This window comes from Beta vulgaris, chromosome 2 (assembly GCF_026745355.1).
Source record: "Beta vulgaris subsp. vulgaris cultivar EL10 chromosome 2, EL10.2, whole genome shotgun sequence".
NCBI lineage: Eukaryota > Viridiplantae > Streptophyta > Magnoliopsida > Caryophyllales > Amaranthaceae > Beta > Beta vulgaris.
The window spans coordinates 53,101,968-53,118,071 of record NC_079203.1 but is presented as its reverse complement, the minus strand read 5'-3'; the positions used below and the strand labels follow the sequence as shown (position 1 = coordinate 53,118,071).

Here is a 16,104-nt window from a genome sequence, read left to right as displayed (position 1 = left end):
ATGGACCTCTTTTTATCTACATACTTTTTTTTAGGGAAAGAAAAAATAGTATTAGCAAGAATCTAGAGTTGTGCATCGGCCGTGTCAAGTGCCAGCCCCCGTGTTGGGACCAGCATGGGCTACGGAAAAGTTTTGCCAATATTAGGTTCGTGCAATTATCCAAAGGGGGTTGGCAGGATGTTACTTGAGATACAATTGACACTTAATTTTATAAACTTCAAAAGTCAATAAAAATATTATGAGAATTATATCAAGCTTTAAAGGCACCTAAGAAAAAATTCTCCAACTTTTCTAGTGGTATAATAATTGGACTCCAAACCCAATAACACTAAACTGGCCATCAATTCTCCCACATTTTTCATATTGTCGGTTGTCCCACATGATCTACAAGATATCTCACGTTTGCCTCATTTTCCACAAATCATGAATCAAATAAACCAAAAGCCCTTACGTGATTTCTCTTCTTTTTCTCCTCCCTCTCCCACCACCACCAAAACTGGGACCCTTTTGGAAGAATGGATTTTCACGTATAGCTCCATTGTAGGTAAAGGTAATCGAAACACGGGCTGGATCGAGCCGCCACTATTGAAAATCAGCCCGCGCAAGTGACCGGGCCAATTTTTATTACCCAAAAACCGCTTTTTCGGATAAAAAAAGCGGACTTTATTTTGGGCCGAAATCAAATTATGTCAAAATTTAGACTAAAAGATCCTTTCGGCTTGTCCAAACCCCGTAATGAGACGAGCGCAAAACCAGACCAAAAAAATTGCCCAAAATCGGGTATTTTTCCCGGGCCATCTTTGAACAATTCCAATTGTAGGGAAATTTGTGCCTCCAATAAGAACACACGTAAAAGGGGGGGGGGGGGGAGTAAGGATCTTGGCTAATGGTGGTGGTGCTTTCTTTTTCTTTTTGGCTCAAGATCAGCAAGTGTGAATCTAATTTTGTATATTTTTAAAATTTCATTGAATTATCTAACATGTTCGATGCAAAAGGAAGTTAGATCATAAAATAGGTGCTTTGCACAATTAAGTTGGTCTATTTTTAGTTAAGATGTCAAACAAATTAAACAAGTTAAGAAAATTGGATTCAGATACACAAATTTTGCCATCAACCTTATAGAGTTATACTATCTTGACTCTGATTGAACATTGAGATACGATTTTAGGGGTTGTTTGGTTGGAATCTATCTTCCTTAGAAAGACAACATGAGTATTGTGTTTGGTTGAAGCGAAATGAGAGAAGAATATGAAATACAAATTTTCATGGAATACGGGAAATCACTTACGATGCCCCCCTTGGCGTGAGTAATTTCTTAGAAAATGTAATTTTCTATGGTGTCAACCAAACAATTTTTTTCTTTTTTCCTAGGAAATTGACATCAGAAGAAATGTCCCTAACATGTAAATTCCCATGGAAAATTACTTCCCATGTGATTAAACAAGGTCTTGTTTTTTTCTTGAAAGTACACAAAGAGAATTCGAAAGATCAAATCGGGAAAGTATTGACACAAAACTTCCTATTGATACTTCACTCGTACACAAAATACAAATGCATATACATAGAGTGGCGACTGTCGGATTTAAGATTTTTTTTGATAGGTTACACACTATGATATAAAAAATAACACACTTTCAACTTCCTAAAAATTACAGATAACTGTTGGTAGTGCTTGTGCTTCTATTTGTATATGGAAATGATGGAAGGGGTCAACCAGATCATATATTTATCCATCCACTTAGTAATTGGATATAAACTTTACTTACACAAAAGGTTAAGTAGTTTGGTGGTAAAAGTTATGGTATTCTAAGTAGACGGTTAGCGGATCAAATTCTTATGCACGTCTTTTTTACATCTAAATTGAAAAGAGAGTTGTCATGCCAAAACTTATATATAGTTAGAAAACTAAATTAATTTATGGTTTATGCTATAAAGCCATAAATGATAAATGTATTACCTAAAATGGAATTAAGTTGTGAATCGTTTTGTAAAATCATGCATTTAACCAATGCAATAGATGATCAGTTAGGGCATATTTTTCCATTTATAACTTCTTATATATACAGCTCTAAGGGTGCATATATCATTAACCTTAACTTATATAATCACTTAACAAGATGTGCATGTACCGATCTTGCAAAACATGAATATGTCACAACTCGTTTCCACTAGAAACAAAATACAAATTCATGATAAATTAAACGTATCACATCTCAAATAATTATAGCACGTGTCAACAAGGTACATCTAATTACGGCGGCTTAAAACTCTAACTTTAAAACACAGAACAAGAGATAATTTATATGAATAATACAAATAATTCAAGATCTCTGAACTCATTGAACCCTCTGATTTATTAGATTGTCTTGTAAGAGACCACCTACTTTTAAATTAAAATTGGGCAATGATAAGCCCAATATTAAAAAGAGAATTAGTCCACTAGTGACTAGATTAATTTCTTTTGGTGACTAGTTTAAATCATTTAGTTACTATGTTTACTTTTATATTAAAATTAAACCGTTTCTTTTAATAATTTAACTGATTTATTTACCCCAATTGATATCGCGGATAAGCACTTGTGACATTTCTCTAAAAATCAATTACCAAACTTTAGTTTTCATAATTTTGGCTTCAAGCTGCGAGTGACCTACTCCCCCCCCCCCCCAAATTAAGGGTGACATGGCTTTTATCGAGTATTTTATGAATCTGGGTAAGGAGTTATGTTTGGACCAAATTGCTCTAACTTAGTGGTTTCTCTGATATGCTAGGAATGGTATTACTTTTAGACAGGATCCCTCATTTTCAGCTATAGTTAGTAGAATGATTAAAGCTTTTGCAGATAGGTTAGAGGGAGGACATTTTGAAGAAGTTGTGCCTTTTCGAAACTCCTCTTCTTCTGGTAGATTCCGAAAACAATCTAGGAAGAATATTTGCTGGGCTCCCCCTCCCCCCTCTTTCTTTAAGCTTAATTTTGATGGGTCAAAATTGAAGGATGGCTCTGCTTTGTTTGGGTTCGTATTAGAGATTTAGAGATGAGAATGGTGAGCTGAAATTATGTGGTTCTAACTCTATTAGTCCTCATCATTCTATCTTAGTAGCCGAAGCTTGGGCTCTCAGGGAAGGAATTAAAGGCGCTATTATGCTGGATGCTAAGAGATTAATTATAGAAAGGGATAAGTTGTGTGTTATCCAGTCTATTAAAAGGTTATGGAAAATCCCCTAGGCTATTCATTCGCTTATTATGGATGCAGGGGAAGATATAAATTGCTTTGATGATTTTCGTATCAACCATGGTGTTAGGGAAGATAATTCGACAGCGGACTGGATGACTCACCGGGGTCACTCGTGTTCAAATCTGACTTATTGGTTCGAATCTTCGGCTCATTTTTTCTCTTTGATCATCTGAAATGATGCTTTAGGGTGACCCATTTCATAGGATCCTCCCTAGTTGGTTATTTCCTGTGTAAAAAATAAAATAAAATAAAATTTGCACACACAAAAAAAAATTACACACCCCAAATATATATTCCCTCCGTTTTTTTTTAGATGTAACATATTGACTTTGGGGACTATTCATCCATTACACTTTGACCACTAATTGTTATTTATACATAAGAAAAAATATAGTTATGTGAGATCTTGTTTGATTTGTCACGGTATATACTTTCCAAATATATATTTTTTATAATTTTTACTTTTATACAATTGGAGATATTATCGGTCAAAGTTGTGTCTCGGCAAATGTGAAAAGTCCAATGTTACATCTAAAAAAAAACGGAAGGAGTATATAAAAAAGATAGATAAAATTCCCTTAAAAAAAAAATAGATAAAATTTCCGAGAAAAAATTATCATACACAAAAAACACAGGTGTGATTAAGATGAAGGGTTTCTTAGCAACAACATGAAATCAACAAGACCCGATTAAGACTTTTTCTTCATATTGTCTCTCTCTTTCTCTCTCCTCTTCATCTCATCTTTGTCTCTTTTGTGTAGATCATCAATCAATTAATCAAGCTTTCATCAATGGCGAAACCATGTTCAATTCTCACCATCTTCATCTTCTTCATCTAAACTCTTTGAAGAAATCAAGTGAAGTTTGATCAAATCAATGGTTGTTGCAGTAGAAGCTCGCAAGTTGAGTCTCCCTCACCTTTCTCTCTCCTCACCTCAGGTCACTTCTTTACTTTACGAACCAAATTCTCTCTCTTTAGCTTTGATGCATTCTGACTCAACTTTCTCTCTCTTCCCTTCTTTTTCCCCCTTTTCAATTTCAAATTCTCTCCCCCCTCCTCAAACCCTAATTCCCCCTCCCTCTTCTTCTGCTTGTTTTGTGCCCCTTAAGAACCCTAACCCTAAAATTGAAGATTGCCCAGATGATAAAAGAGCTGTTTTTGTTACTGCTGGGCCCCACAATGGTGGTTCTAGGGTTGTTTTGAGATTCTATTTGTTGGGTAAAGATGGGAAGTTTGTGAATTCCAATGTGATTTGTAGTCAGAATGGTGTTTGTTTTGATAGGAAATTTGGTGTTATTGTGGATGTAAGTCATGGAATGAAGGTTATGCTTTCTGGGTGTGTAAATTATTTGGCAATGTACTCAGCTTCAGGGGGGAAAATCTTGGTTTTTGGGTTGAAATTGGTGGGAGATGGGAGGGATTTGAGGTTGGTTAAGTGTGCTGTGGTGGATTGCCGGCTGCCCGTTTCGACGATTTGTTTGTCATTTGGGTTTTTGATCATGGGGGAGTTGAGAGGAGTAAGGGTTTTTCCATTGCGGGCATTGGTCAAGGGAAGGGTTAAGAGTGGGAGGAAGATGCGTGTGACGAAGGGAAAGGGTGAAAATTTGAATGTTGAGGTACAGGAGGTTAATGTGAAAGTTGAGATTCGGAATTCTAAAAGGCTAAATGGTGTTGTGAGGCCTTTGGATGAGAGTTATCAATTTGATAAGAGCATTGGGAATTTGAGTTCTTCCAAACTTTTGCCTAATGGTCATGCTTATAGTGTTCTCAATGCAGTATCGTCCTCGAGTTCGAATGTTGATGGGACTGGTGAGTATACAAGTTTGCAAAGTTTATTAATTATTGTAATTAGTTTTTGCTGGACCTGCATTATGTGGTAGAAATAATCTTTGAATTCTTAAAGTACCTGACTTTATTTATTTGCTAATTGCTTATTTTCTTAAGACTTGATAGTAGGAGTATTTTGTTGTGGGAAATTTGGGATATTATTTAAGGATATCATGTAATAGTAATAGTTAGAATATTGCTGCTATATAAACTTTGTTGCTTCTGCCGAATCTATCTAATGGCTTTTTCTGTCATAAGAATATAGGGTATTGTGTAAATGCTTTTCAATCAGTTGTTCATCTCTTTTTGGGATATACACTAGCATAGCTTTACTGCTTGCTGCTACCCGATGCATGTTTATCATCCTTGTTTTTTTTTTCCTCTTCAGTTGGTGATTTTGCAGTGAATTCATAATCTTTTTGTCTTTTCAGTGATCTCTTTATCTTTTTTTACTTCAGTTTTAATTTGTAGTCGACACCTAAGAAGAGTTTTGCCTTTTGTTTATGCCAATTAATGGGCATATTGTTGTTGTTGATGCCAGAGATTAGTTTAGCTTGTTAAAGGAGTAGGCTTGATTGGTTGAGTGTGTGTTTCTATGTGGAATTAATTGAAACATAATGAAGGGCCTCCTCATCAATACATTGCAGCTGAGGCCTTATCTCTCAAGAGAAGACCCATCCTGCAATACTTTAAAATTTTGAGCGCTCTGTGGTGCTATTTTTTATGTGGTATTATGGGTATACATGTTACCTGCAATATTTGCATGTCCAGTACCAATCTGCCAAAGTTGTCTGTCCCCTTCTTTTTCTTAATTGTCATGCATTGCTTCACTAGCCACGAATCTAGAAGCTGGTGGTATAGCTGAAGCTTCTGTACTCTGGATCAGTAGTTCATCTGTATGTGCTGCGGATATCTTTGACCGTTTGTTTTTACTATCACCTTCTGCCCTGCTTCAAGATCATCTCTGCCATGAAGCTACTGCTGATGAGGTGTGAGGAGGTTCTATCTTGTATTCTTGTGTATAGTGATGATGTCCTTTTAGTGTGAACCATTTTGATTAGTGGCTTAGTGCTGCCAGCGTCTATGTTTTGTTGTGCAATTATGTTATTATGATTGCTATTGCATGATGAGATTGAGCTCTCCAACAAGTAGCCAAGTGCTAACTTGTCCACAAAAAGTTTTTTGTCCTTGTCATGTGCTCTTGTTCCTCATGGAAATTCCATGGGGTTTGGCGTTTAAAGATGAAATGTTGAAACTCTTAATGGTGCCATTGGCTACAGCAGCTGATGTTGTTCTGTAACCTCCAGTGAAGCCGAGGTCTTTAAAATTTCAACAAGACTCTGGTGCGTGGGGAATGCAGTTTGTTGTGTTTAATGACAGCGTTCACGAAGAGATCAAACCCAGAGTGATGCGACATAAGACAACAAAGGCGATATCCATCCTAGCTGTTTCACAGGAGAAGTTTCTGATTCTAGATTCAAATGGAGGTTTGCACATACTTCATGTATCAAAGACTGGCTCTTCTCGAATGAGTCAGTTAACTAGCACTATCCAAGTACAGCAATTGGCTACTTTTCCTGATGCATCTGCTGGTGTGCTTCTTGTTATCTTCATGCATGTCTTTTGTTGGAAATATTTGCCATTATTTTCCAGAAGTCTGAAACCTTGTCCCTTAATAAGAAGCTTGTAAAAATATAGAAAAGATGAAAAGGAAGAAGGTAAGAAGGATAGAAGTTGTTCTATAATCGTTGTAAGTGAAACAACGAAATTTTGCGAATCGTTACGTCATTTCAATTTGCTTAATAGCAGCTAGAATTAGGGTTTGATCAAATATTTAGCAATTTCATATATGATGTCATCATCTCAGTCTTCCTTCACAATTAGTTTATGAGATACCCCCATCCTAAAAAATATGCCTTTGGGTGGCTTTTTTGATTTGAAACTCTTGAACTTATTTGATGAATGGTTTTTATTTGACTTTAGCTGAACTTTTTCTGAACTTAGTAGCCCTCATAAGAAGTAGTAAATTCAACTTATAGAACTCATATCATGGCTCTAACTGGGACTTAGTAGACCTAATACCTACTTCCTCTGGTTTTAGTTGTACCATATTGGCTTTTCACATTTGTCAATGCACCACTTTCACCAATAATATCTTTGACTACCTATTAGTAAAAACAATAAAAAGTTGATATTTTGAAAACATACATCAAGATGAATTGAATAACATTTTACATCATAACACTTGTTATTATTATTACTACTTTATTATTAAAACAATGGTCAATGTGGAATGTGGATTATATGAATAGTACAAAACGGCAATATGCTACAACTTAAATAAACGCAAGTATGTTTTAAAGGCGAAAAACGTAGGGCCTTAGTATGGGGCACAATCAATAATTGCATGTAAGTTGTAATTGCTTTGTCTAAGGCTCTAAGATACTCGATGACTTATCATTTATAATATTACATAATGGACTGATGCACTATTTCATTCACGCATAGACTGTCAAGTGATGAGAGTTCAATTCAATCTTTGAAAATATTTGAGAAAGTGGATACTAGTGACAGCAACACTTTTGTTTTGGTTTTATGAGGCAGAGCTCTAAAATTCCATTTAGATTAGGATGGCTTTTGCAATTTGCAGTGTAGTATTAACTGAAAGGCGGGCTTAATATGATGACCATGCAGATTCTCAGACTGTCTGGATATCTGATGGACTATATTCGGTGCACTTGATGGTAATATCTAGTTCAGAAACCACAGACAAGGATAAGGATGGGAGCAACAATGAAGGAGAGATAATTCAAAGCTCAGGTTTGCACAAACTTTCCATAGGGTTGTAAATGACAAATCAATATTTCGTACTTAAATGATACAATTGCTGTCATATTTTAGATTCATGCCTTCATTGTCTAGGATTTACGCTCTTCAATGTTTCATAAGCTAAGTATTTCTTGTGTAATTGTTGTTAGAGTTCTGTATCTTAATATAACAGAGGTAAGTATTAGAGAAGCACGTATGTATATCTTTTTGTTTTATAACATAGTATTTCAATCTAATTATTTCACTTTGCCAGTTACCCAAACAATATTTATGAGTGAGAGCATTCAAGATATGATGCCCTTGGCTGCAAACAGAGTCCTGATTCTTGGGCAAGGTAACTTTAGCCCATTATTTTTTTTCCCTGTTTTTGTGAATGAAGGCTGTAAAATTGTGTTTGCAAGATTTTGGACATAGAAATTCATATGTTCAGCTGACTATTACATGAGAAACGAGGAGAGGTGTGTGTGTTATTTTAAGGATAAGTCAAGACAAGCTTACCAGTAATGCTTTACAGCTTATTTAGAAAGCATTAAGTCTTTAAAAGGTTTACTAAAAAAAATAAAAAAATAATCTGCGCCTAATAGGTTAAACAAGTTCTGGACTTTTGGTATGTGTGAGATGTAAACTGATCATCTGACTCTCGTTTTTGGCATCCGTATGCCGTTTGAATTAGCAACTAATGTTTGGTACTGTCTTAAAGAACTTAATGTATTATATGCTTACACAACAATTAAAGTGCTCTTAATCAATGTCTTTGGCCTATGATGTCATGTTTACTGGCTCTTGTTATCATGAGATCCACTGCTGAGTAAGATACAGCCAGGTATCGTATTAATATAATTGATACTTGCTCCATCCCAAGATGGATGGTGAAATTATCTGACTTTACCCACCTAGAACTAGTTTCCAGTTTCCTTGGAATAGATGGTATGTTTGTTAATGGTGATGCACCTTTTTCTTTATATAAAAGACAACATAATAAAGATGTTCTCTTACCCCTTAATTATCTGACTTTACCCACCTAGAATAAGTTTCCAGTTTCCTTGAAATAGATGGTATGTTTGTTATTGGTGATGCACCTTTTTTTTTTTTTTGATAAAAGACAACGTAAAAAAGATGTTCTCTTGTTTAGTAGGATGGAGGGAGTATTTGAAATTTCAGAATGACCTGCTCATAATACGTATTTGCAATGCTCTCTTTTGCAGACAACTTATATACTTATGCCATTTCGTGAAGTTGCTGGTTGCCTCTTGTTTGTGCTGGTGAGCCATCTGTACATCATGTTTGTCCTGTTACTTAGTGCTCTCACTCTCTTAGTCCTGTATAGTTTACCCGTTTCTTTTGATGCATCTTTTATCACGCAGGGATATTTACAAAATTATAAGTAGTCTGTTCAGTAATTTTTGACATCACTATAATTCTCCGTTATCTTTATAGGAGAAATTTGTCTTCCTGGTTAAAGATCAAGTCTTTTGAGCAATGGGGCTCCACAACCGTCTTCTGTTTAGACTGTAAGCTGTCAACTATATTATTGTATATATTCTGCCTCTTTTTGCTGTTTGCTATTCTTATTGAGTTAATTCTTACTTGGTCCAGGAATCAATCTACACAATGTTCATTCCAGTATCCTCAACCTTCTGTGCTGACCTTGACACAAACTTTACTGAAGTCACGACCTATAGTTGTCATATCTTTCTGCTAAGGTGGCCTTCAGGAATGGGAGCTGTTCAGGTAATTTGACTTCCTTGTCTGCTTGTCTAACTTTTGTAGAGATTTGAAATCCCGTGTTCAAATGACATACATGTATCAGAGGCGTAGTCGAGTAGATGTTGTAAATGCTGTGTTAGTTTTTTTTTTTAATTTATTAATACACAGAAAAAAGAAAGAAAATGTAAGCTATGCCTTGTAATAGTCATTTAAACACTGGGCATCAATTAGCCAAATTATAATTCCAATGACAGACATGATAAATGACGCCTTGTCATTAAGACTGTTGCTCATCTCTAATGACGTCATCTATTAATCTTGCTTATATTTATGAGAGAGCTTTAGGAAGAAAAAGCTACCTAAGTGGATAGATATTGATATATCTACGCAGTAGGGCTTTGTTCTTTTCAACTTATTTTTGCTTATTTGAACTTATGTTAACTTATTAGACCTTATTAGTACTTGTTAACCTTTGAACTTATTAAACCTTATTTTATAAGTTTATCGAACCTTATTTTTACTGATTTTGAACTTATTAGGCTTTATTAGGCATTATTTAAACTTTTATTAACTTATTAGTCCTTGTTAGATCTTATGAGAACTTCTGTGAACTTGTTAGACCTTATTTTGTAGGGTGTGTCAACCTTATTTTTGATGAAATGATCTTATTTTTTTATAAGAACTGAAAATAAGTTGAAGACAACAAAGCTTTTTAGGTAGACTACACACTAGAAATAGACAATTAAAATGATTAACTTTGTTCTAACTTCTTTTGTTAAAAACAACCTTAGCTAGTTCCGTATCAGTAGCAGAGTTGAGACCTACTCTTGCCAATCCAACTACAGTGGATCCAGCTTATTTTAAAGGTGGGTTAGCCCCTTTCTCCGAATCTGAATTGAGCCCCTTGAATTCCACTAAATATTAATGTTTATCTCTGGGTAACCACTAAATTACCCATTGGGTAGACGGTCTTTTCCTTAAGTGGATTCCACTTTAGTGTATTGTAGATTTTTAAGTCATATCAACACCATAATTACTCCCCCCCATCCATAAGATAGTGCTTGTCTTTTATTTTTCACTTGAATTAAGGTAAGTGGAACATGAAATGATAAACAAATTATAATTAAATATTAATGTCGTGTCGACATCTGATTTTAGGTGAGAGAAGGAAGAATAATGGGTGAGAGCATCAAATTTATGACTAATACAACCTTTGGGCTGAATAAACAAAGAAAAAAGAATTCCAAGAGCGAATAAATGATGGCGGCACGGTATCTAGGTAAATTAAGGAAAAATGTGCAATTAAAAAATACTCTAAGATTTTGGACATCCAATAAGGAGTAAAAGCACTATATTATCATTATGGAACGAAGTGAGTATTAAGACACATTATCATAGGCATAGGGATCCTATATACAATGACACACATCCTCATTGCTTCAATATCTTATTTCAGGAAGGCTGTCATCCTAAATCTAGCATGGGAGAGAAGAAGAATATAGTAGTGAGTGTTGGCTAATGGCGTATTCATTCATTTGAATGACGAATCCAGTAGAGATGGTTGCAAACAAATAAAAACACCACCGTTAATAATTAAAAGAAAATAGCCAAAATTACTAACAAGAGCAATAAATCCTAATGGACCTGCACTTGGTTTTAGCAGCCTTTTAATAATAGACTCAACCTAAATAGGCCGGTACTGAGTAGAAACTGAACCAAATAATTCACTACTCGAATATTACCTGAACCAAAACTGATCCTGTTAGCATGTTTGAAATATAAGCTGAACCAAATCTGATAGCGCTTTAGAGGAGACAAAATATTTTTGAATCTCATGAGCCACATGATGAAATGATGATCATATAGGAAAATTTAGTGCTGTTGTATATGTGAAACAGAGACAGTGCGTGTCTGCGTGATCTGAGGGATGCTCAAGTTCTATCCGAGATTGGTAATAGTTGCAAACTGTTGTTCATTTTGCGTAATTCTCTTGATTGATAATAGATTTGGCCTGAATAGGTCCAAAGTGAGTAGAAACTGATCCAGATAATTCATCACTCGATACCTGAACCAAATGTGATCCTGTTGAGACGTGTAAAATATTACCTGAACCAAATCTGATAGCGCTTTAGAGGAGACAATATATTCTTGAATCTCGGGAGCCACATGACAGATGGTCGTATAGGAAAAGTGGTATTGTATATGTGAAACAGAGACAGTGCAGATGCGAGGGATGCTCAAGTTCTATCCGAGATTGATAAATAGTTGCTAACATTGGTGCATTTTGTGTCATTTTCTCGACTTAATAATGGGGATTTGGTGAGAGTGAAAGTGAAAAGGGGGGGGGGGGATTGGGGATTTTTGGGGGTGAGATTGACACTTCGTCTATCTTGTTAGTAACTAATACTTCCGATGCACAATGTAATTAGCTGCTTACTTGTTTTCTGAAAGACTAAAATCTGCTAGCCAAGCTTTATTATGAATACTGTCTTGACATTGATAAATCACCAAATACAGTAGTTGATTTGTCTGTATTTTCACGTTATTGTTGTTTTTCGTCTCTAAAACTTTGTATGCCATGTTTATTGTTTGGCAGGGGAAGGATTATTTGGTGATCAGTTGGATGCCTGAAAATGAAGCAGATTCTGAATCTCACCACATACTGAGCCCTTCTTCCTGTGATCCATATTTGGGCCTCTGCTTATAGAACCACATATCACGCAAGGCTTTGGGAGATGAAAGGAAAGGATTACCAAAAGCCAGTAAACACTTTGCTCTGCATAGTTCACATCCACCGGTTTGCCATTAAAGTATCGTGAGGCTGTGTAGTCTGTTACATGAACTTGCTTCAGGTTACTCCTTGATTTATCGAACTCGATTTCTATTTTCGAACCAATTTTAAGTTAAAAGTTTGTATTTTGTTTCCCTTGTTGATTTGGATTCCTATTATAGTATTATGTGTGTTACACCTGAGACAAAACTTCATGATGTACCATGAAATTCATGTACTCTTAAGTAGTACCTGAGCTCTTTCTATATGCATATTCTCTTTTCTATATTTGATTAGTTCGAATTCGGGTAGAGTAGTTTCTTTTGTTAGTATGAGAAGATTATAGCGATGCTTTGGTACTTGATAGGTAAGTGTATGTTAAACAAGAACTCTAAATTTTGTTGTGTACCTAATGCTAATATTGGCATTTATAAGGGGGTCACGTGTGATGAACATCCGTGCACGTGTGAAGAACAGTGTCTAAGCACGTGATTATCACTTGTGAACGCACGAGGTGCAGAAGGTACATTTGCACATGCACATCACACTTTTAAGTAGAGGACTTATATCTGTTTGAAAATGGCATATATAGATGTATAATGTATTGTAGGTATATACGAGCTGAGTCGAGCTCAATTATTGAGCAGCAGGTAATAGCATAGTGGTATTGACATTATTTTTGGTCCAAAAGATATTGGGATTGAAATTTCTTCTCTATTTGCAAGTCTTTAACTTATTTTATTGAATATATATTTATAACTTGTAAATTGTGAGTTTGTTTTTATGAAAATCTTTTATCCTATCTCATGCGACAAAGGAAAAAAAAAATCGAGCGCTTTTCTCACTGTAGTAGTATGTAATGTTGCATTATCATTTTAGTGGTAAATATACTATGAATTTTAACGTGAAAATACCTGAACTTATCTGATGAAGCATACCTATTGTAGTTGAACTTATTAGCTGTATTGAACTTTTCTATATCTGTGAAATGAATTCTAAATCTCCTGATAGAACTCATTAGCCAAAAACTAACTTATATATTTTCTATGTTCCAGTTTACTTGTAACATATGGACTTTATACTATTAGTCCACTCTCATTTAGTCTTCTAGTATGATTCATATGTAAAATTAAATAGTCACGTGAGATTTGCTCCATTCATCTCGCTGTATACTTTCAATATATCAAAATTTTCATAATTATTACTTATATATAATTAAAGATATCAACGGTTAACAGTTGTTTATTAAGATACCTAAAAGTTCATAAATTGGATCGGAGGAATTATTTGTTTACCCCTTTTGTGTTTTGCTATTCTTATGTTTTGCTTGGTTTAGGAATCAACCTAACTGTTTATTGAATGTCCTTTGACAAACTTTGGATCTGAATTTTGACATAAAGTTGTCATGAGCCACAGTTGGTCATATCTTTCAGCTAGTGTGGCCTTACTGACTGGGAAGTTGTTCACTATTAAGGTATTTTGAATTTATCTTCTGCTTGTTATTTTTCATATTCGTCAGTGCTCTTGTTACTTAGCTGGGTAAAAGCTGCAAAGCTGGAGTAATGAACTAATGATACATCTATATAAGGGTAGATACCCACTAGAGATCGACATAGTTTAAATTGATGAGTTGTATTCCAATGTTTATATATGTATATTCTAGTAGTGGGTTATGTACTCGACAGATAGACTCTATCTTCTGCTAATTTTTTTTTGAAAAAAAGTTTTAAGTTTAGCACAATTATTTGAGTACTATCTCTAAATTCATTATAAACAAAAAATGTGTGAGTATCAGCTAGTCCAGTCAATAAAGTTCCGAGAGTAGGAGCCACTGTCTTTTCATATCGAACTCCGTTAAAGAAGAAAAGACAACAAGTTTCTTCTTTTCTAATTTCTATTGCAATGTTATTCCACTTATTACCATTAAGTACATGACTCTCCTTTTAAGAGATTATAATCAAAAGTTTTTTGAATTTATTTTCAGTTTAGTTTCATTTCATTTAGTTCAGTACGATTCAAATTTTCTCAATCCAAAAGAACAAAGCCTTAATCCTGCATATATTAGCGACTTTTCTAACACTTATAAACCGCTAAAAAAATTGATTAAAAGTTGGACCATAGAGCCAACAAGGTACATGATTAGTCTTAGTCAGATGGAGAGTTTAGGATAACATAGTTGGTACATAACATAACTAATCTATGGTCCAAATCCTAAAATGAAGAGTCAAATTGACAGGTCATAAATGGGTGAATTAATGTCTGATATTTTTATGGAAAAATTTAAGGTGAAGACCTTACTATAAAACCTTGAGAGGTCCCCTATCCTATTTAAAAAAATTAATTTCAAACGAAAATTCGTAATCCACAGGAAAACTTTGAAAGGTGAAAAGGATGTGACTCTTACTAACTGATCATCCTCCAATCTGGATATCATGAATAATATAGCACATTGGCCCATATATTTGTTGGCCTATTATTTGGGGACCAATTTTCTTTCATGAGTGGATCATGTGCAATCTTATTCTTTTCTTCTTCTTTTAAATGATTTGCAAAAAAAATTGGGCCTTGGGGGGATTTTTTAAAGATTATGTCATAATTTTTTCTGGGAGCAACCAGCTTTTCAATGTCAGTTTTTGCGAGAAATTACTTTAATTTTTAATTTTTTGTTTAAAGAGATGAAATCGTATATGTGTTAATGTGAGTATTCAAAAATTATGTGAAGAAAATTAGGCGATTAATAGTGAATTGTAAAAGTGGATGTATTTATATGATAAAGTTTGAAAAATTATGAAATTTTACAGAAAAGAAAATTATGAAATTATTTATGAGTTACTAATGCATAACAAAGAAGTTTAGACTTCTCATAAGTCCAAAAAAGGCATTACATCCAAAGATGTATTTATAATTATACACAATATATAACCTTTTCTAACAAAATATTATAGCATTGTAATGTACCTTGTTTTAAAGGTAAGGAGAATGCCCTTGCAAGAAAGGGGGAAAATTGGGCATCCTTCTTACAAGGGATGAGAATCGAATCCCTGTCACAAGGATTATAGCATTGTACATACATTCACATAATGTGAGATATCATGTTGCAATCTTTATATGTTTAGTTAGCCTTTTGTGTATCTAATTAACATACATTAGCCTAAAATACATGCTTCATAGACCCCTTTAACCGTTATAAGTGGTATAGGAACAGTAACACACTATTTAATCTATATTATATATGGGAACTCTTGAAGACTTTGGTGTCCACTTGAATTCTTTTAAATACTCTCTATGTATTACAAATTCTATGATAATTAATGAGGGCAAAAAAATGTCATAGAATTATTTTGAAAATATTACTCTAATGTAAATAAGTAACTGGTTGCTTTTTTTTCCATCAAAAAAAAACTGCGAGATTTTTTTAAAAGAAAGAAGCGAGATTTTAATTTAGTGAAGGATTAAAGATAACTTCAAATTTTAAAAACAAAAGAAATATGTACAATAGGACTGCGATGTCGTACACGCATCGCTTGCAAATAACACTACTAGTAATAAATTTAAAGGCAAAATGTTAACAAAATTAAACTCCATCTATTGCAATTTATTTTTTTCCCCTTTCCCTTCATTGGGACATCTCACAAATGTTGTCTAGTGACCAAAAATCCACAACTTTAATATCATATTCACTACATATAGTTTTACTAATTTGTCTCTTATCAACTTCAGCCAATTAGAAATTAGTA

The 16,104-nt window shown here is 34.3% G+C and overlaps 1 protein-coding gene across 4 annotated transcripts; it reads left to right on the top strand.

Moving 5' to 3' along the window:
- The first annotated feature begins 3,858 nt into the window (after nt 1-3,858).
- LOC104905717 (hypothetical protein) lies at nt 3,859-12,655 on the top strand. 4 transcript variants are annotated; one of them, XM_048639531.2, is made up of 9 exons: nt 3,862-5,043; nt 6,369-6,653; nt 7,756-7,881; nt 8,144-8,224; nt 9,096-9,152; nt 9,328-9,401; nt 9,487-9,621; nt 10,756-10,876; nt 12,194-12,655. In XM_048639531.2, exons 1-5 carry the CDS (start codon nt 4,110-4,112, stop codon nt 9,122-9,124), a joined length of 1,455 nt encoding a protein of 484 aa, XP_048495488.1. In that variant the 5' UTR covers nt 3,862-4,109; the 3' UTR covers nt 9,125-9,152; nt 9,328-9,401; nt 9,487-9,621; nt 10,756-10,876; nt 12,194-12,655. The 4 variants fall into 4 exon arrangements, with proteins under 4 accessions (XP_048495489.1, XP_019107591.1, XP_048495488.1 ...); XM_019252046.3 differs by lacking the exon at nt 10,756-10,876 and having other exon boundaries at nt 3,860-5,043; nt 6,369-6,548; XM_010694327.4 differs by lacking the exon at nt 10,756-10,876.
- Nucleotides 12,656-16,104: the final 3,449 nt, after the last annotated feature.

What these genes read in the sequence shown, in the direction of transcription:
- LOC104905717 (XM_010694327.4), top strand. Translation starts at nt 4,110, where the DNA reads ATGGTTGTTGCAGTAGAAGCTCGCAAGTTGAGTCTCCCTCACCTTTCT. An exon ending in TTCGAATGTTGATGGGACTG is followed by an intron (nt 5,044 to 6,368) that starts GTGAGTATACAA and finishes TGTAACCTCCAG; the next exon opens with TGAAGCCGAGGTCTTTAAAA. An exon ending in AGTCCTGATTCTTGGGCAAG is followed by an intron (nt 8,225 to 9,095) that starts GTAACTTTAGCC and finishes TCTCTTTTGCAG; the next exon opens with ACAACTTATATACTTATGCC.